General features: G+C 39.9%; 1 protein-coding gene across 1 annotated transcript; it reads left to right on the top strand.

Moving 5' to 3' along the window:
* Window positions 1-18,040: 18,040 nt before the first annotated feature.
* LOC111397727 (nodulation-signaling pathway 2 protein-like) lies at window positions 18,041-19,739 on the top strand. The gene has a single exon (XM_023024720.1). It carries the CDS (start codon window positions 18,159-18,161, stop codon window positions 19,617-19,619), a length of 1,461 nt encoding a protein of 486 aa, XP_022880488.1. The 5' UTR covers window positions 18,041-18,158; the 3' UTR covers window positions 19,620-19,739.
* Window positions 19,740-22,829: the final 3,090 nt, after the last annotated feature.

The raw sequence follows: 22,829 nt of genomic DNA, 5'->3' as shown, positions 1-22,829 counted from the left end.
CCATTGCGATGCACTTGTGGTGAGGGCTGTCATAGCCCGGAATGGGCTCAAATGAATGCTAGTCGACAACTGCAGCTCCGTCAACATCCTGTTTGGGTCCGCCTTTGACAAAATGATATTGGACCATCAGTTGACGCCCACCACCACTCCATTGTACGGATTTACCGGAGATAGCATCACTCCGAGGGGAAAGATAACACTGGCAGTGGAGATGGGAGAGTCTCCTCAAACTACGATGAACTTCATGGAATTCCTCATAGTTGACAGCCGATCGGCTTACCACGGAGTCTTGGGCAGACCAGCCCTAAAGGAATTGGGAGCAGTCACTTCCATCCACCACCTATGCATGAAATTCCCGATAGAAAACGGGGTGGCAACGGTGAGAGGTGACTAGAGAGGCTCAAGAGAGTGCTATCTAAGCTTCATTAAGAAGGTAGAGCCCCGGGACGTCCACGTGATCATGGCTGATGTGGTCATGGCGGATGTCCCAGGTGACGCTCCCACTGAACAAGAAGATGTTGATATGATTGACGCGCCGCTTAATCCGGAGGTGCTGATCATTGATGAGATTGACCCCCGCATAATGGAACATGAGCCTTAAGCATCCCCTGTAGGGGAACTTGAGAGCTTCTCGACCGACCCCCGAGACCCTTCCAAGGTGCTGAAGGTAGGCAAAGGCCTATCCAACATTTTGAGAAAAAAGATTAAGGACTTCCTGGGCAAGAACCTTGACATCTTTGCTTGGAGGCATGAGGACATGGTGGGCATTGACCCCAAGGTCAGCTGCCACCACTTGAAAATTGATCCTAAGGTTGCCCCGCATAGATAAAAAAGGAGAGCCCTCAACCCTGAGAGGTATGAGGCCCTGAAGGAAGAGGTTCAGAAGCTCATCCAAAATGACTTCATTAGGGAGGCCACCTATTCGAGGTGAGAAACACAATGGCAAATGGAGGATATGCATCGACTTTACCAACCTCAATAGAGCTTGCCCGAAAGACAGCTTTCCGCTTCCAAGGATTGACCAATTGGTAGACTCCACAGCTGGGCACGAGTTGTTGAGCTTCATGATGCATATTCTGGCTACAACCAAATCCCCATACATCCGGCCGATGAAGAGCACACCTCTTTCATCACTGACCGAGGTCTCTATTGCTATAGAATGATGCCCTTCGGGTTGAAAAACACCGGAGCAACCTACCAAAGACTCGTGAACAAAATGTTTACAGACCTCATTGGCAAGACAATGGAGGTCTACGTGGATGACATGCTGGTGAAGAGTTTAGAAGCAGAGGACCACATAGCGCACCTCAACAATACCTTCCAAATCCTCAGAAGGTACATGATGAGGCTCAACCAGCTTAAATGTGCCTTTGGGGTGGCTTCCGGCAAGTTCTTGGGGTACATGGTCAACCAACGAGGAATCGAGGCCAACCCCGAGAAGATTGAGGCTTTGTCCTAGATGAGGTCCCCTCAAAAGCCAAAGAAAGTGCAAAGCTTAACTGGACGAGTGGCAGCACTTAGTCGCTTCATCTCCAAAGCGACTGACAAGTGCCTCCCATTTTTCAAAGTGCTCAAGGCTGGGAAGAAATTCCAATGGATTGAGGAATGTGAAGAGGCCTTCCAAGGCACCTGGGACAGGCCCCACTCCTCTCCAAGCCGAAGCCCGGTGATATCTTGCAATTATATCTGGCCGTCTCTAATGAGGCCATCAGTTCGGTTCTAATTCGAGAAGAAGGGTCCACCCAACTCCCCGTCTACTATACGAGTAAAGCGCTCCTATCGTCGGAAACCCGTTACCCCGATATGGAGAAGCTCGCTCTGGCCTTAATCACGGCCTCCAGGAAATTGAGACCCTACTTCCAAGCTCATACCATTCATGTACCTACAAATTTTCCCCTGAGGCAGGTACTCCAGAAGCCCGATGCCTTAGGAAGACTATTGAAATGGACAGTGGAACTAAGTGAATTTGACCTTGTGTTCAAGGCTAAGGCAGTCATCAAGGGGCAAGCCTTAGCTGACTTTGTGGCTGAATTCGCCAACCTACCTGAGGTGGATGCAATTATGGAACCCATTGAGCCCCCCACATGGAGCCTCTTTGTCGATGGTTCAGCTGGGGAGCTCGGCTCAGGCGCCGGTGTTGTCCTCATCAGCCTCGAGGGTCACAAGCTCACCTCGACGGTGAGGTTCGGGTTCAAAGCTACCAATAATGTAGCGGAGTATGAGGCACTCCTTGCGGGCCTCAGACTGGCCAAGGAAATGCAAGTAAAGAGGCTACTCGTCAGTAGTGACTCCCAGCTAGTTGTTAGCCAGGTCAATGGTAACTTCTCAGCCAAAGACAAAACGATGGTCTCCTATCTGAAAACGGTGATGAACCTCATCCCGTCCTTTAAAAAGTTCGAGTTAATCCAGATTCCCCACATTGAAAACACACATGCGGATGCACTCTCGAAGCTTGCTAGTAGCAAAGACTCAGAGCTACTCACAGTAGTGCCTATTGAGCACCTCCTCCTGCCTTCTACCGAGGCCCCCAATGTCATGTGGGTCGCAGGAACTCCCACCTGGATGCAACCGATCATAGCATATCTGAAGGACCAGGTATTGCCCACCAACAAGAATGAGGCTTATAAGCTAAGGAGGAGGTCGGCCCACTTCTTCTTCATTGATGGCATTCTCTACAAGAGAAGCTTCTCCTCTCCACTCTTACGATGCGTCGGAGGGGAAGAGGCTACCTACATACTAAGAGAAATCCACGAGGGAGTGTGCGGCAACCACTCCGGAGGCCTATCTCTGGCACAAAAAATACTGAGGCAAGGGTACTACTGGCCTACACTGAAACGGGACTCCCTCGAATTCGTACGAAAATTTAATAAATGCCAACGATTCTCTCCCGTGCAAAGACAACCATCACAGGACTTGACTACAGTCTCCAGCACCTGGCCTTTCTCAAAATGGGGCGTGGACCTCATAGGTCCCCTACCTAAGGGTAGAGGAGGTGCAAGTTTCGCAATAGTGGCCATTGATTACTTCACAAAGTGGGTAAGTTGAACCACTGGCAAAAATCAGAGAAGCCAACACTTCCAAGTTCCTACGGAAAAATATTATTTGTCGGTTCGAAATTCCCTACTTGATCATCTCAGACAATGGCAGACAGTTTGACAACAAAAGGGTCAGAGAACTATGTGAGGAGCTCGGCATAAAGAAGCACTTCTCCACACCTCACCACCATCAAGCAAATGGCCAAGTGGAAGCCGTAAACAAGATCATCAAGCACGTCCTAAAAAGGAAGCTTGATGTATCCAAAGGAGCTTGGGTTGATGAGCTGCCCCAAGTACTTTGGACGATCCGAACCACAACCAGGACCCCAACCGGGGAGACCCCTTTTTTCATGGCATATGGGACTGAGGCGATGAGCCCCGTGGAGGTCGGACTTCCATCTCCACGACGTCTGCACTTCAGCGAAGTAACTAAGGACGAGCTTCGGAGGCTCGACCTAGATTTCATTGAAGAGAGAAGAGACGACTCCCAGCTTAAGCTCGGCACCAATCAAAGAAAAATGACAAGGTACTTCAACTCCAAAGTCAAGAAGAAGTCATTCCGAATCAACGACCTTGTACTCAGAAGGGTCTTCCTATCTTCAAAAGAACCTGGTTCCGGTTCCCTAGGCCCAAATTGGGAAGGCCCATACAAAATCAGAGAGGAAGTTCGACCTGGCACCTACTGGATTGAAGACATGGACGGCAAGGCACAACCCCGTTCATGGAACATTGAGTACCTCAGGATCTATTATCAATAAATTGTACCAACATGCTGGATGACATTCCCCAGCCTTTGTAATATTTCTATGATTCAATAAAATTCATTGGTTAAATCAACGTGTCGTACTGCGTCGTCACCTCGGAGGAGAGGCTCGAGTCCTACATCTGGGCCACCTAGCTTGAACTCCGAGGCTCTAGCACATCCCTTCCCTTTGGCCTTGCTGAACGCCAAGGGGAGAAGCCTCAACATGGCTGCACCATCCACCATGTCTGGGATGCGTCTTCACCTCGGAGAAGAAGCTCGGCACCCACCTCTGGGCCACCTTGCTTGAACTTCGAGGCACTCGCACATGCCTCCTTTTGGCCTTACTGAACACTAAGGGGAGAAGCCTCAACATGGTTGCACCATCCACCATGTCTGGGATGCGTCTTCACCTCGGAGGAGAGGCTCGGGACCCACCTATGGGCCACCTCGCTTGAACTCCGAGGTGCTATCACATGCCTTCCTTTGGCCTTGCTGAACGCCAAGGGGAGAAGCCTCAACATGGCTGCACCATCCACCATGTCTGGGATGCGTCGTCACCTTGGAAGAGAGGCTCGGGACCCATCTTTGGGCCACCTCGCTTGAACTCCGAGGTGCTAGCACATGCCTCTCTTTGGCCTCGCTGAACACCAAGGGGAGAAGCACCACCGCTACAGTCTGAGGCTCCAACAGTTCATCTCCTTAAGTTATGTTCATTTGCTTAAGTTCGAGACTCACACAGTTCATCTCCTTAAATTATGTTCATTTGCTTAAGTCCGAGGCCTACACAGTTCATCTCCTAAAGTTGTTCATTTGCTTAAGCCCGAGGCTCACACAGTTCCTTAAGTTATGTTCGCTTATTTCAAGTCCGAAGCTCATACAGTTGAGTGATTGAAGTCAAGGTACCAAGTTAAAGTTATTTAGTTCGTGCTCTTATCAACTTCCAGTTCGTTTGTTTAACGAGGCACAAAAACTTGGATAAAGAACAACAACGAATGAAGAAAAACATTATATTAATATTCAAAAGAGATTACAAAGGAGGGCCTCTGGCCATTATATTCAAAGTACTGAAAAGGAAAACCTAGTCTAAGCCTGGCTAGATGGCGGAGGCGCCTCAGCACTTGGGGCTTCGGCAACATGGGCATCAGTAGTTGCTTCCTCTACTTCAGCACTTGGGGCTTCGGCATCAGCTGCCTCATCACCCTGCACCTCCTCAGCTGGGGTCTGAGGAAACTCATCCACAAATTCAGACCTGAGTTGAGTTAGATCCAAGTTGGGATACAGCTCCTCCGCTTGCTCCATCACCTCGGCATAGGCAAAGTTCCTCCAGTATGCACTGAAACTCTTATATTCCTCAGTTGTATGGAAGTCGGCGATGTATTTCTTCACCGCCTCCTCCCCTGCAGTTTGGGCCTCTTCCCTTGCATGAGAGGCATCGTCCACGTACCACTTTATTTGGCCCTCCAGATACTTATAAGCGTCTTGAGCACTTGTCAAGGAGAGATTTGCCTTCTCCAGGGCCTCAGCAGTCATCTTTTGGTGCTCATTGGAGACCTCCACCTTCTTTGTTAAGGAGGCCACCTCGCAATGTGACTCGTATACTTCCTTTTTTAAGGCCTCGATCTGGGCCAGTGCAGACTCAAGCTTCGCCGTTTCTTCAACTTTTTGGGCCTTGGCTTCTTCAGCCTCGGCCTTAGCAGCTTTCAGCTCCTCTACGAGGGAGGCCATCTTCCCCTCCGAGGCCTGGGTCCTTGTTTGAAATTCACTAAAGGCCTCCCTGCATTCAAGCGCTAGGCCAAAAGTTCTGACGCTCTGGCTCACTAATGCCCTTGTCAGATCAGTGGCATTGCAAGTGGAGGCGTGCAGCTGCCACCTCTCTATCCAGAACTTGTAGAAGTTCTCAGTGGCGCTTTGGATCTCTTCAGGGAGACCTCCACCAAGGCCGGGGCCAGTGCCTCCTCCCTCCCAGCTAAGAAGCTCGGAGACTTTCCTTTTTTACGGACCGGCTTTTGCTTCGCAGCCTCCTCCTCGGCAGCTTCTGAAGCTCGCCTAGCAGCCTCTGCTCTAGCCTCCTCGGCCTCTGCCTCTCTAACCATCTCAATTTTGATGGCCTTTGAGGCGGCCGCAAGCAACTTCGGCTCGCCAGTTTGCTTTGCCTCATGGGACACAGAGGTCCCAAATTTCCCAGCCGAGCTGGAGATATGCACCAGCTTCCTCCTTTTTGGCTCCTCAAGGACCTTCTCCTTCCCCCGAGGCTCCTTCGGCTTCTCCTGCCTCTGAGGTGTTGCCTCCTCCGAGGACCGCGGAGTACAGTCCTTGGACAGGCGTTCAACCCTGCCTCGGACTTCCTTCGCCCCACTGGAGCCCGACTTTAGAGGCCTCGCCTTCACAGTAGAAGTGGCCTTCAGAATGGAAGCCATATCTGGAGCTGGGTACTCCCTCTTCTTGAATTTATCTGCACAATACATTAGGTCAGCATCAGTATCAGAACAAAAGGACAAGAAAATTGTAACTGTGGGAGCTTCGTACCTCTGGATGCCATTAGCTCAAAGTCCAGAAAATAACGACTCCTGTCAATCAAGTGGTCGAAGTGGCGAAGCTTCAGAGGCCTCCTGTAGATGTCCTCTATTACCTCGAACTCCTCGCGACTGAGCTCGAACCTCGTACTACTATCTGCAAAGGAAGTCCCAACAGTTAGACAAATTCAAACATTGGCTTCAGAAAATAAGTAGGGTCTGGGAGACTTACGAGCTTCGTAGTACTTGGTCGGCACGGTGCAAGTAAGGGCTTTGTCCCCCTCCACTGCTTGCCACTTACCTCGCACCCAGAACCAAGACTCCTTCCACCCCTTGATAGAGGAAGGAAGTCCCACCACAAAAGGTACGTGAGCCCCCAAGGCGTGAGGTAATACCACCCCTTAGACTCCTGCCCAATCACCCGAGGCTGGAACAGGGTCATAAATACATGGAGAGGCATGTCCTCCCCAAGTGACACTTCCTTCCACAGGAAGTATGAGCCGACCAGCTGGCTCCACCCATTCGGCAGAACCTGGGTCGACGACAACATAAAGTTCCTAAGCACCGCCCTGAAGAAGGGGTGCAGAGGTAGACGCATACCTACCTTGAACAAGTATTCACTGACGGCCACGCAGCCGGGCCTTGGATAGCAGGCCCGCTCGTTCGGCTCAGGGACTAACATTTCTATGGAGTGGGGTACACTATACCTCTCCCTAAGTTTCCCCAACCTCTTCCACGTCATGTTCGAAGGTACCCTAGACGCCCCCCACTCCTGGGTATAATCTACAGGGTCCTCGGTCATTGCATACCTATCCACCTCGGACTCCCCCATCTGACCGACCTCATAGTCTAAAGACACCACTGTCACTAGCTCCCTACCCGAAGTGGACTCCATTTTTTCAGTAAAAAGACAGTAAAATAGTATTTTCTGCAAAAAATACCTAAGGAAATTCGACACAAATGGAGATTGGCCGGAAATTGAAATTACAGTCAACCTCGATGCCGGAAAAATTTGAAGACTTAAGAGAATATCAGAGTGCAAGTGTTCGAAAATCCTGAAAAATGGGATTTCCTCACCTTTTATAGGGGTCCAGGACGAACCCCGGCCGTTAGATCGAATATCACTCAATCTAAGCCCTCAATTTCAGATCCAATCCGAGGCGTTGAATTCAAAGGGTTTTTCAATCCTACGCCTCAAATTCATGTGTGCCGCCCACGCACCTCTTCCAGCGCATCTGCTTCTAGAAGCGCCTTGGAAGTCGTAACGGTTCAGCCACTTTTCCTCGAAAACAAGCACAAGATATCAAATCATTGGCTCAGTTATCAAGGCACAATCATTATCACTGGACCTCGACTTCATCTCTACATTCAGCCAACAAGCCTCGCAGGTTCGGTTCCTCAACCACCTCGGCTTCCTCTTCATCATTCAGCAACAAGCCTCGTAGGTTCGGTTCCTCAACCACCTCGGCTCTCTCCTCATCATTCAGCAACAAGCTTCGCAGGTTCGGTTCCTCAACCACCTCGGCTCCCTCTTCATCATTCAGCAACAAGCCTCGCAGGTTCGGTTCCTCAACCACCTCGGCTCCCTCTTCATCATTCAGCAACAAGCCTCGCAGGTTCGGTTCCTCATCCACCTCGACTCCCTCCTCATCATTCAGCAACAAGCCTCGCAGGTTCGGTTCCTCAACCACTTCGGCTTCATCTTCAAAAGTTCAACACCTCGCCTACTTCATCGCTCACCCACAGCAACACTTCTCTAACTCCAACCATGATATAAATATCTATACTTGGACTTGGGGGACTATTATTTGGGGTTCAAAAATTCTTTCAATTTTTACTCCATTAAAGTCCACGCATTACATAAATGAATATACTTGGACTTGGGGACTATTGTTGCGTGTTGTCACACCTGGCCAACCTACCTGGGACAATGGCCCACTCATGGCGATCCACGTGGCATTCTTGCCGAGGTGGCACATAATGCCGAGGTGGGCTACATCCGAACTGCTTCCAGCCGAAATCCATCTGTCGAGGCTCCTTTTTGCCCGAGGCCCATTGACAGAGGCCTACGAACTGAAGCCAGGCTGCTGGAATCTGTTGAGAGCAGCTGAGGCCCTCAAGTGGAAGTATCATGACAAATGGCCGAAGCCCCCAAGCTGATGCGCGAGCCTCTGAACCACAAAGAAACATCCTCCATGGTCACTTCTCCCAAGAGATCGCCTGCACTGATCTTATTCGAATGATTGATGGAACGTTTGTCATAAGCATAAAGGTCAAGTCTTGTCACTAGCATGGAAGCCCTGCACAACCAATAAATGCGCCGTAAGCTAGAAAGTCAAGCCCCATACCTAGGAAAAGATGTTTGAACTAAAGAGATGAGGCCACGTGCCACTTCATCCAAGGGCTCCCATTTCATATGTATACTATAAATACTTCCTTGTGTAATATCAAAAGGCTAATGCAAGAATCAATACTAAGAACTACATTTACTCAACTCTCTCATTTTACTTGCAATACACAAATCGAGTTTATACACATTTACATATACATTTGTGAACACCGGTTGGTAATTATTGTACAATCGGACTACGAACAACCCGTCGGATTCCGAACGTCACCGTCCCGCGTCGTTGGGCTACTCCCACGCCCTTTGAACCGCTCATTTTAGACCGTCCACGTGTCTTAGCGTGTTGGACATTCGCCCACGCAAGCGCGGGTGGAACCGGCATCTGTTGGCGTACTTTTTGGGGTCAACAATTTCGATATTGTATTGTTGATTAACGAGAATGGATTTTTGAATTTGATGACAATTTCATTTAGACTTTTGCATATATCTAGATGTAAATTGAGCATTCTTTTTTGAACAAGAAAAATACACTTATTCAGGGCCTAAAATAGCAATATTTAGTTGTTCTTTTGATGAAGTATATTCTAGATTGTTGTATTTTGTGTTAAATAGGTAAAACTTAATTGTTGAACAAGAAATTGGAAGGAACAAAGGAGAAGTACTAAAAAAAAGTGAAATTCAGAAGATGTGGACCAAGTTACAGCAACCTAATAGTTGAATTAGACCATGAATCGAAGATTAAAGATGCTAGGGGTTCAATTGGATGCACTTTGATGCTAAGAGGGAAAAAATATAGGCTAAAAAGGGGAAAATGATGATGCGTAGAAGTTCAGGGACCAAAACGTGAAAGAATGGAAGAAGGTAGCCAAAAATTGCACTATTCGGCCGCATAGTGTTATGTAGGAAAAAATATGGAGTTCAACATTTGAACTATGTGACCGCAATCATTTGAATTATACGGTCGCATAAGTGTAAAATTCAGCCGAATCTCGAGTTTTCTTATACGATTAAAATTCAATTTGACAAAATTTTAGACAATATCTTTGACCTAGACTCAACCCATATAATTACCAGAATGTCTTCTACACCAAAGAGAGTCTCTTTTGGGAAGGGGGACCCAAATCAAGAAATCTAGATTCTTAGAAAAATATATTGGAAGAAGAAGATAAATTCATATTTGTAATATATTTCAATTGTGGAATTGCAAGAAGATTATCGAGTAAACTTCATGCTAGAAAATTTGCATAAGGATTGGGAGGAGTATTCAAAAGAGATCGAGAATTCATCGAAGTCATTCAAGAATTCAAGGTTTCTCTTCAGTTATTTAATTTTTGGGTGATGTTTATTAAACTTAGAATGATTCCTTGTAATTTCAATATGTTCGTCTAGATTTTTACATTATTAGGATGAGATGAACTCTTGTTACGTATTATGGTTCGAATTATTAGATTGATGTTAATTTGTTTGAATGTTTGGATGTTTATTATGGTTTAGCTTGCTTTTCAATTAATTGGCCATCAGTTGAATTGTTTTTGAGTTCTATTGTGATCGAGAGATTATAAGACCGTTAGCACGCAATAATAAGCATTGTAAGGTTCGAGAGAGGATAGAGATATACCTCTTTACTTTGCATGCATGGTTTCTATAGATGTACTAGCTCATTTAATATTTTCTTGTATGTTAGTATCTATTAAAGATAGAAATAATGTCAAGAATATTTTCCACAATATCTTTCCTTTTAGTGTAGGATTATTTACCATTGTAGTTGATTGTGTAATTATTACACTATCTTTACACTTATGCTTGTTTCCTTTTATTGTTATTCATAACCCTATAAATAGGGTTCTCTTCTTTGTAATATTTACAAGACCCTATTAATAAAATTTATATTTTTCTTATCATGATATTAGAGCTAGGTTTAACTTTATCTTAGGTTAAACTTGTAATCAGCTCGTCTTGTCATTTTTTCAAACCCCTTCGTAATTTTTGTCTGCGTATATATATAACTTGTAATCAGCCTCAAATTTCTACCCTAAAGCAGCCTTATCAATTTGCCAACTGCTGAAATTCATTACATATACATCAAAAGGTGGCCGGCTGGAGTGCAGGAGAATTATTAAATCTGCTCTGGTTGCTTTATCTGCTTGGAGCCGCAAAGTTTGACTAAAAAAGGGATTCCAATTGCTGGAGCTATTAAAAGGGAAATCACCTTTCAGGACATGAGCTGGGGAAAAACTACACACAAATAATTGCAACTTATGGTGGTCTCCGTGCACTTGCAAATTTTGACCGTGCAGATTCGAAGAGCAAAGTTAACTTCAGAAATTTCTTGGAGTTGCTACCACAAATAAGGGAACTCATTAATGATTTCTACACCAGCCATTATGCTTCCTGTTTGGAATATCTAGGATTCTTAGAAAAGATTTTTTTTTCAAACCTCTAAAAACAACCGTATTTCTCCTTTTCAATTTACCGTTCTATTTTTTTGAGTTCTTTAAAAAAAGAACAAAAAATTTTGGACGGTTAGTGCCCTGAATTTTAGCGGCTCTCCTCCCTTTTAAAAAATTCGAGGTTTTCTTATGTTAAAAAAAAAAAAACTTTGGAGGGTCGGTACCTTGATTTTTATCGGCTCCCCCTTGCCTCTTAAACAATCTAGAGGTTCTTTTATGTTAAAACAAAAATTTTGGAGGATCGGTACCTTGAATTTTACTTGTTCTCCCCTTACCTCTTAAACAAACTAGAGGTTTTTTTATGTTAAAAAAATAAAATTGAAGGGTAGATACCTTGAACTTTACCGGCTCTTTCCGTGCCCCTTAAACAAACTAGGGGTTTTCTTATATTGAGAAAAAAATTGAAGATTTTATTGGATCTATTTTTCAAACTCAATATTCTACACCATATTGAGTTTGAAGGGAGGGTGTTAAAGATAGAAATAATGTCAAGAATATTTTCCACAATATCTTTTCTTTTAGTGTAGGATTATTTACCATTGTAGTTGATTGTGTAATTACTACACAATCTTTCCATTTATGCTTGTTTTCTTTTATTGTTATTCGTAACCCTATAAATAGGGTTCTCTTCTTTGTAATATTTATGTTCACAAAATATTTTCTTTCGATTAAAATTACCTTAAGTGCACGGTTCGTTAACAAGTAATAAAGTGAATTTGTAGAGTCCGAATATTTCCCCATAGAGATTGAGTAGTTTAAGTTTACCTATCGCAGCCTTAACTGAAACTAAATTACTCAATGTGAATGTTTATCTAAATAAAACCTAATTTTAGAAAGAAACCCCTAAATTGGTATGCAAGCCCTAGTTTATGCAATTTTTACGATTGAAATAAGATTAATATGCAAGACACGATTTTTAACAACCCATTGAAAACGCAAACTTGTAGTATTCAATGTAAATTAAGTGTGCTAGGATCACAATTTCTCATGCAACGATTACCTTAAACTCTAATTTTACAATGTGACAACACGATTGAGTTGTTGACGAATCAATGCTCCTAAATCTATCCAATACTCTCTCTCGAGATGTATTGAACCTATTTTTACATATAACCGGCCTATATCTCTATGACAAGTGCATATATAAAAATGCACGCGATTTTGTAAGCACTTATAAATTCACATAGGGTATAGCGGTATATTTCTATCCCCTATCGGACCCTACGATGATTTATACAGTGTCGAATCTATTCTACTTCTCTCGAATGCAAGAACAAGTCACCCAAACTCACATAATTACGGACCCTTAATTTTCTAAAGGAAAAATTGCAGCGGAAGTACCAAATCTTTCGTTTATTAGCAGACTTTGTCTAAACCTTTGATTTGTGTCACCGTGAGTACCAAACCTTTAAAAAATATGCAGCTCAAATCCAAAATGACGGTTTCCGTCTGTTTGACCCCAAAATCCTTCAGTTAATCTCAGAAATTAAAAATTTGATTATTTTTCTCAAATAGAGCAAGGGCAATTTGAACATATCTCATTTTCACTATTAAATTAAAAATTAAAAAAGCAAAAAGAAAAAACCATAACCCCCCCAACCCCATCTCCTTCTTCCCCAACCCCCTCACCCCAAAGCACTAAGCATCACCACCACCTAAAACCACCTCCGGCACCACCACCTTCGGCACTACTACAGTTGGCCTCATGGGTTATTGACAGTGGTTCAGGTTTATACACCACCACTTCACTACCATGAAATGACTGATCAAGAACTCTGAGGCACTGGGGTGTGTAGATATATGGGCTCCCATTAATATCTTGAATAGTGCTAGGGCTTAACTGTACGGATGATTGTGGATCCAAATATTGATTTATAGCTGAAGAAGAAGATGAGGCAGCAATACTAATCGTATTCACTCCTCCAACAAAACCCATCAAATTAATGCCCTTTTCTTTAACACCACCGCCACCAATAACTGTGCCTATGTTTGAATTCTGCTTGCAGGGTGTAGTACCAAGATCGAGGCGTTGACAGTGTAGGTTAGTACATTTGATCAAATCTAAGGACATAAGTGATGGATCGTAGAGATGGACTAAATTTGCACTTTCTTGAACATTTTCAACACATCCAGGTTGGGTTTGGGCTATAACTCTCAGCTTATCTCTTCTGCTTTGTTGCGGAACATGATATGGTTAAAATCTCTCGGTCATGAATAGTGCTTAGTGCTTTGGGGTGAGGGGGTTGGGGAAGAAGGAGATGGAGGGGTAATGGTTTTTCTTTTTGCTTTTTTAATTTTTAATTTAATAGGGAAAATGAGATATGTTCAAATCGCCCCGCTGTATTTGGGAAAAATAATCAGATTTTTTATTTCTGGGGTCAAATGACGGATTTTGGGGTCAAACAGACGAAAACCATCATTTTGGACTTGAGCTACATATTTTTAAAATGTTTGGTACTCACGGTGGCACAAATCAAAGGTTTAGGCAAAGTCTGCTAATAAACGAAAGGTTTGGTACTTCGACTGCAATTTTCCCTTGTGGAAAACAATAATTGCATATAAATTATTCAAACAATAAAAACGTGTTTTGATGTCAAATTGTAAAACTAGAAATTTAAAGATCTCATCACTTGGTACATCGATATCCTAGTACATGTAAATCTAGCCTAACATGGAAATAATATCGAAATACATAAGAGTTTTAATCAGAGTATGAAACCGAAAAATTTTCGTCACGATTGGCCTGGGCAACATTTTCTTCTCGATAATAAGAAAAACATATGGGGCGATTGCCCCATTTTTATAACTGGGTTGTCGCCCAAGCAAAGTTTCTTTCATATGTTGCATTTTAGTTCCCGAAGTCGATTTTTTATTCTTTCAAGCCCTTTCTCTTGCATTTTCAACCCTTTGACCTTCAATGCATCCAATTGGACCCGCAACTTCTTTAATCTTCATTTTGTGGTCCGAATCAACTATTAAAATGTTGCAACTTAGTTCTTATACTTTGGATTTCTTCCTTTTTCGTTTCATTTCTCTTGAATTTCGTCACATTCATCAATATAGTCCTACAAAACATAATTACATAGAATTAAGTCATAATTCAAATGTTTGATCAACAATTATTCATATTTTGTAGCCAAATAAGTGTGTAAAAAACATACTTATCAATTTACAAGACCCTATCAATAAAATTTATATTTTTCTTATCAGTATCTTCCATAGAGTTATAGAAAGGTCACATATAGAATTAGATTTAATTGCTATCGGGAGAAGCTTTTAGTTAAAATAGGAACATTGACCAACAAGAATGATTTAAAATTATTGAACTAGAAATGGAGTAACAAAAGGGATTCTACATCCTAGTAATCATAAAATTTAAAAACTTTTTCTTTGCTTTCGAGTTTGTTGATAAATTGGACGTTGATTTGTTGCAATTCCATATTACTATTCAATTAAGGGTATTAATAGCTTTAACCCAATCAAACATATAGTCCTTGTGGGTTCAACACTTAATTCACCATTATATTACTTGATCACGATTCCGTGAAATTGCAAGTTTTCAAAGAGTCTTTAATATTTTTTAAATATCAATTAAAAATAGTAAATGTAAGTCTGGAAATCAAGAGGATTAAAATCAGTTTTTTATTCCGATAAAAAATCTTCCTACCAATAGTCATATGCACGGGTGTCTCAAAGAGAACACTCAATTTCATTGATCATTGTTACTATTTTGTAGTTTAACTAAATTCAAGTTTGAAAACAACAAATTTCTGCCAAAATAAAAAAAAAAAAAAAAGAAAAAGAAAAGAAAACTAGCAATTACGAAGAAAAATATGCAAAAAAAAGGATTTTCTTTCCATCACCAGATAGTGGGTTTCTTCTTGGCCTCCTAGTAAACAATATATATTTTCATTTTCTACTCACTTTTAACTATGCGAAATGGATTCCATCAATGGGATTTAAGAAAAAATGTAATGCAAAAAAAATATACAAGAATATATTTGATTGTGAGCACGGAAAGAAAATAAATTCTAGACAATTTAATTACATTATTAATTAAATGTGTTTAATTGATTTATTTTTCAATCTAAAAAAATATTATATTTATTCATTTTTGTTAGTCGGAAGATAAGAGAGAGGAGATAGATAAGAAAGAGTGAATTACTTTGAAAAATAAAAATCACTCTCCGTAAAGAAAATGTATTCATTGTTTTTGAAGAAAATATGATCATATAATCAAAAGTTTGAAAAATATTTTCATGAAAAAAATTGTTAATTAAAGACCCAAAAGTACAAATTTGAGTGAGAAAATAATATTTTCCATAAAAAAATAAAGCCAATCAAACACACGCTAAGTGATTCATAGAGAAGTAACCATTTATTTTATTTTTAATAGATTAGGGCTATATAGGTAACATAGTTGTAGCATATTTATCAAAAATATTTTGTAATTGCGGTGTATTTATAAAGTGATGCGACAAACAAATATTATCGTGGTAATATATTTTCCCATAGACTATTTATAAATTTTAAAACTTCATTTTCAAGCACATATTCCAATAAATTCACAAGTTTTAACGCTTATCCATTATCCATTTGAAATGTATTTATAAATTAAACTATTTATATATTCTTTCCAAAAGGAATTTCTCTCTTCTTTTCCATGAAGCCATGGAAGCCTTCCTTCATACTCGTCTACATGTATGAAATTATGTTTACCTATGCTTTAAAACTTTGTTTAAAAAGTTACTGTTCAAGAAAAATATTAGTTAAAAAATAATTTTAATAAACATGTTTGACTAGGGTTGTGACCTTTCACTCGGAATTATTCGACTTGAACTAGCTGGTTCGATCCAATTCTAAATGAAATCAATTTGGTTCTGTGTTTTAGAATCAATAACCAAATGGTTCTGGTCCAACTCTCAATTCTAAATACAGAACCAATTTTAATTCGGTTCCAAAATATTTATTTTATAATATCAATAAAATCAGTACACATGTATTCAAAATAATTGAGAATTTATTCTGTAACATAAGTGTAAAAGTGAAATAGGAAAAGATGCATTATAAAATATATTTTTGAAGTTTAAAAAAATCGGACCAGAACCAATGGTTCAATGAAAAAGAGGGATCCTATGCCTAGCCCTATGTTTGACGATGGTTCTATTTTCGCATTTCTCAATGAGAATTGATTCGATTTCGGCTCACAATATTTGGATATTGAACTATCGGATGTCATCTCTATGTTTGACAAAATAAGTAAATTAAAAGGCTCAAACTTTCTACTTAGAATGTGTTTGATTGGCATGAAAAATATAACATAGAAAAGGAAATGTTTTCCTTGTTTTGAGGAAAACAAAAAGCACCTCCCCCCAAAGAAAATATTTTCCTTAAAAATAAAGAAAATTAGGCATATTTTGAAAAGTTGGAAAATATTTTCAATGAAAAAAATAACAATCAAACACCCAAAATAGGAATTTGAGTGAAAAATTGATATTTTTCATGAAAAATAAATGTAATCGAACAAACTCTTAATGTAATTTTTCTTTAAATATTAATCAAAATCATAGTCATCATCATTTTCATTAAACAAAAGTATTAAAGAGCTAGAGCAGGGTGAGTGGTGGAGACGGTTTGAGACGGTCGAGCCGGCAAGGCTGATGGTATGGTGCTAGTGACATGGAATAAACAATAAAATTAGACCGTTCAAAAAATTTTAAAATTTTTAGTTAATCAATATTATATATAAGTAACTTGCACTTACGGCCGTTAGGGTTAACAAAATTTGTACCCTTTTTGGCAACTGAGCTTTCAATTTTGATGATTTCCAAGCTAATTGGTATCATTCACTCTTGAACAAGTATTTTGTGGCCAGATATTTTTGGTTATTAACTTTTGTTTTAACCTTGTATTTCTTGTATCTATTGACTGATGTTTTATCAGGTTGGGAATGTAAGGACGAGTGTTTAATTGCAAAACAAGAGTGTGCAAGCAAGTATAATGGCCAAAAAGAAATGGCCATGTAGAATAAATTGTGTACGACCCATTCGTATTGTTTTAAGGACCACATAGTTAATAAGGTCATGTATCATTAGGTATGTAAATTGGACTGAGCCTCTAAGGTTCGAGGTAGTGACAACTCGTCTCACTCGCTTTTACAAAGAACTTTAATTGCTACACGAACTCAAAGAGATTAAAAAGAAATCACAATAAACTTCCATATGATCCAAGAACGATACAATTGATCAATGATCTACTTTTTTATCCACTCCTACTTATCTAATAGATGTAAGGACCTAGAAAAAAGTCATCTATTCCTATGGCTTGGTAGTGATCATGTTAAACACGTTAACTAATGAGCCACAAGCTATTTAAATAATGATTGATGCCTTAACCTCCAACCTTCATTCTTGTTAATGTAGTACAACCCCACCACATTTCTGTAGCCTAAGAATAGATAAAATCAATAGAAAATTGCAACACGAACTCAAAGAGATTAAAAAGAAATCACAATAAACTTCCATATGATCCAAGAACGATACAATTGATCAATGATCTACTTTTTCATCCACTCCTACTTATCTAATAGATGTAAGGACCTAGAAAAAAGTCATCTATTCCTATGGCTTGGTAGTGATCATGTTAAACACATTAACTAATGAGCCACAAGCTATTTAAATAATGATTGATGCCTTAACCTCCAACCTTCATCTTGTTAATGTAGTACAACCCCACCACATTTCTGTAGCCTAAGAATAGATAAAATCAATAGAAAATTGCAAATAATAGTACTACAATAGAATGGTTTGTATCACGCTAAGTATGGATATTAATTATTGGGAACAATGATTATGACTAATTAATTTTTAATTAAGGTAATTAAGCCTTATTATAAATAACCCACTTAGTTGATAGCACCGTTCATCAATTTCCTTTATTAATGCCTTGATTGTAATCATTTCCCACCTAAATAAGTCTCTTGTTTCAGCTCTTCGATCCCATCGTTTGCTTTTTACCTCGTAAACATTCCCATTTGTATCATAAAGTGGTATAAAAAGTTGCTTACCAATGGCAATGTTCATGGACCTCGACTTTTCGGCTTATAGTTATAGTACGACCACAACCACCACCACCACCTCAACTGAAGGTGACCAGGGTTGTAACTGGAATGACTGGTCACAGGTTGTCGACTGGGAGGCACTTTCCGGTGACCAGGAGGATTTCCATTACCTAATTGACTCGATGATTGATGAAAATGTTGTACAACATCAGCCAGTTAGGTCTGTACATGAACGGTACAACAGTTTGTCCCCAGATACTATGATGACTGATGATGAAACCAATAGCACTGAAGATAGCAAGGGGCTAAGGCTTATACACCTGCTGATGGCTGCAGCTGAGGCGCTAACAGGGGCGAACAAATGCCAGGAATTGGCTAGGGTGATATTGGTTCGGCTCAAGGAGTTGGTGTCGCCACTTGATGGCACTAACATGGAGAGGTTGGCAGCATATTTTGCCAAGGCCTTGGAGGGTTTGCTAGACGGTGCTGGCGGCAGTGGTGTTAGCAAGAAAATTTTGAGCGTTGCCAAGGAGGAGCACCACCAACAGACGGATGTTTTAGCCGCATTTCAGCTGCTGCAAGACATGTCACCCTATGTGAAATTTGGACATTTCACAGCCAATCAAGCTATTATAGAAGCTGTGGCACATGATAGGAGGGTTCATATTGTGGACTATGATATCATGGAAGGGATCCAATGGGCATCATTGATGCAGGCCTTGGTGTCTAGAAAAGATGGCCCACCTACTCCACACCTTCGGATTACGGCGTTATCTCGGGTAGGAAGTGTGCGGCGATCATTTTGCACTGTACAAGAGACAGGTCGACGCTTGACCGCATTTGCAGCCTCCATTGGTCAACCTTTCTCATTCCATCAATGTAGGCTCGATGCTGATGAAACATTTAAGCCATCCTCTTTAAAATTGGTTCGAGGAGAGGCTCTTGTAATCAATTGCATGCTCCACCTGCCACATTTTAGTTACCGTGCCTCGGACTCTATTGCTTCTTTTTTATCTGGCTCCAAGAACCTAAACCCGAGACTAATTACCCTCGTGGAAGAAGAAATGGGACCCACAGGAGATAGTGGGTTCATGGGACGATTCATGGACTCATTGCATCATTACTCAGCTGTGTATGACTCACTCGAAGCTGGGTTTCCAATGCAAGGTCGAGCTCGAACACTTGTGGAACGAGTATTTATCGGACCTCGAATATCTGGGTCATTGGCCCGCATCTACTTAGCACGTGGCGAGGGGGACGCTTGTTCTTGGGGTACGTGGTTGGCCGCAGTCGGATTTCGTCCAGTAAACCTAAGCTTTGCTAATCATTGTCAATCCAAATTGTTGTTAGGACTTTACAATGATGGGTATAGGGTGGAGGAATTAAGTAACAATAAACTTGTTCTAGGATGGAAGTCACGGCGCCTACTTTCAGCCTCTATATGGAGCTCACAAGATAGTGATTTATGATTAATTTGCTTAATATTTGCCGTTGTTAATCTCGTTTTCACTAGTTCCAATTAGCATTTAGCTTGAGGTTCTAGTGTTTCCTTTTCTAAAGGCTCGACTATATAAAATAAGAGACTAAGTTTAAAATATTTTTGTGTAATATATAGTGACTGTCGTTTCAAAAATACTGTACGTCGTCTAAAAGATGTATAAATTGAAAGCCCTCGAAATTTAGTAGTAAGTCAAAAATTTTACTTTTGATGTAAAGTAACAAACTTTAACTCAAATGGGGTATGTTTTAGTTAAGAACTATCACAAACTTGAATCAATAATACTTCAAATAAACGATGAACCATTGATTAATTGTTATTTTAAAATATTAACATTTATTAGAAGCCCCAGTTGACATGGGTGGTTGAGATACCATTACATGACGTGTGTATATTAGGTTTAAAAATTGAAAAATAATTTTCTTTGGGGTTGTTTGTGTTTAAATAAAAGTTTTTCTTACAAATATCATTGGTACACGAAAAGATACCTCGGAATGTGCTTTTCAAAAAACAGTATTCTTACAAAATTTGATGAGATCACAGGTTTTTGGAAGAACGTATAAAAAATTGCAAAGATGCCCTCTGAATTCTGATGCATTAGCACAAGTCCAGATTTTAAAATATACAGTTTTAACTTTTTTATTAGGTAAATTTTGTTTAGAGCTCGAGACATCCACATCAGCAGTGACAATCCTTCTTTTTGGCACATAAATTTTTTTTTTGTATCATAGGTTTAAAGAATAATTATTTGTTTTAGTATTTTTATTATTTTGAGAACTTGCGAACTTTATTATTTTCATGTTATAAAATTTGAATATTAAAAATATTATATTCTTTTTGTATGTCACTGTCATTTGCATTTTTTTTTTAAATAAGGTGAATTAACAATTTCCAGAAAAAGAAAAAGAAAGTTGAAAAGAAGTGGAAACAAGATTTATACAACACATTTTGAACCCCTTTCTCATAGGAAGCTATCTAGAAACCACACCAATCCAATGAGAATACATTAGATGTTATGATGTGTTTATCACTTGTAATAAAGTAACACTGGTTAACCTGATACTCCCCGCTGTCGTTGTGGTCAACGAAGTGTTTAAACGGCAAGATTTCGAAAAAGGCACGCTAGGAAATAGAAGGCTTAGTAGACCAGTTAGGTCAATCTGAAAATGACCAACTATATGAACTGATCTCTTAAGGTTAAATTCGTTAAAGTCAACAAGTAACATATGTCGAGATTTTGTTAATTCTTTGATACTATGTACGGGAATGTGCAACAAGTCCAATCATCTATGTGCTAACTAGCCTGGCAGTGTATCGAATATTCTAGCTAGGTACCCTCGTCGAATGTCTTGACACGACATTTGCCAGCTCACTGTCACATCTACTTTTAAGTACTAAGAGATGTCAACTACTTACTTTAAAGCAGTCTTTATTATTATCGAGCCTCTCAAGTTATCCTCATTGCTTATTTGTCCGTCTCCTAAAATTTCAACAAAGTAGTACCTTACCTTATCGTGGTTTATATATATAGTCAACAAATATGTTTCAAGTTCATGGAGCTAAGTGTACAAATTATACATCGTCTGTTATTATAAGATCAACTTTTGAAAACTTTTCAACATCATTAAACTTGACAAAATTTCTTCTACTCTGCCTGCCTTTGGTATTGTCCTTTAGCAGTCCATCAATTCTTCCAATTTGTCAATACCTAGTTTGATCCGAAGTGAAAGCCTTTTGGTCTCTACTCGTGACATAAATTTCCACTTGAGACTTGTGTATTTTTTTTTCATCACTTCATTGAATCGCATAATTTACATGCATAAAAATAAATTATTTTCCGCCTGTCATAATATATAGTAGGGCTTACCACCTTCATTTGACTCAATTGAAATCTATCCTTCATGTCCACTTGACTATATCTGAAGTCTAGCTCTGTTTCCACTTGGAAATTAGGGTTTAATTCCAAAAGATTAACTTATCCTTCCTTTGCAAACAATTTGAATGGCTTTTTTCCTTGAAAATGATAAGAAGAATTAATAATTTCATAAATATAGAAAATGAAAAGAGGGTACAACATTATTCCACATAGTCACGGGTGCTAGAGAGATTCAATTTTGTACACTACCTACATGATAGGATTAAACATAATTTAGACACGCAACTATATTGCAAAAGGATATGTTGAATACACAATAATTTATAAACAATGGAACGAAGACTTTGAAAGATTAATAAAATAAGACTGCTATATCATCGTGCCAATCCCTGCAACGGGATTAAACTTATAATTTATACAACGCATTTTTTGAAATCTCTTTCTAGTACGACGCTACCTAGAAACCACCATAATCCAATTTTCATATTGTCGTCGGTCTAAATTTTGATTCTTCTATTGCATTAGATTGAAACTGATGAAGTTTGGTTTCTAATAATTTGTTTGAATATAGAACTTGCAAGGTCTAATCCATTCATATGACAATGAAACAGTATCTGTTCGACACAATAAACATAAAATCTTCAAGTAAAAATTAATGAATACTTCGAAGGTAAATAAAAAAGAAAATGTGCTTAACCCTAATGACCAAGAATTATTCCTTGTAATATCACAATACATATCTTGAAACGGGTAGTATATTGAATGCTTTGATAAATAAAAGCTTGTTCTATCTAGGTATGATTGGCTAGGTGAAAGGTTGGGCTCACAAGAGCCAAGACTCAGTTGTTATCACCTATTCTTGTTTAGCAATGCCCCATAAAATTTAAATACCAACACATCTCGGAATAGAATATCGCACACCCTAACGAAGCACACCATGAGAATGTCTCAGTACAATGTTAGCATGTTAGCTCAAAGCTAATATTGATTATTTTTGAGGATGGCATGTGGTAAGTCATCGTCGTTTCTTTTTTACTATAAAATCCCAAGTTATCTTGTTGCTCATTCATCAAATTTTGGATGAATTAGCAAATGTATTGTGCTTTATTTTGTAGTAAACAAGTAGGTTTTAGGTATCTATGGCTAGCTGTAGTGTTCAATATCAATCTTGTTGATGTTATAAGATTGACTTGTTAAAACTTGTCAGCATCATTAACATTCAAGCATGAACAAGTTTTCTATTAGGTCGATTCTTCTGATTTTCAATGGTGAACCCATTTAAAAAAAAAAAAAAAAAAAACTTTT

Source organism: Olea europaea, chromosome 7 (genome assembly GCF_002742605.1).
Source record: "Olea europaea var. sylvestris chromosome 7, O_europaea_v1, whole genome shotgun sequence".
Classification (NCBI taxonomy): domain Eukaryota; kingdom Viridiplantae; phylum Streptophyta; class Magnoliopsida; order Lamiales; family Oleaceae; genus Olea; species Olea europaea.
This window is presented reverse-complemented; position numbering and strand designations above follow the sequence as displayed.

What these genes read in the sequence shown, in the direction of transcription:
- LOC111397727 (XM_023024720.1), top strand. Translation starts at nt 18,159, where the DNA reads ATGGCAATGTTCATGGACCTCGACTTTTCGGCTTATAGTTATAGTACG.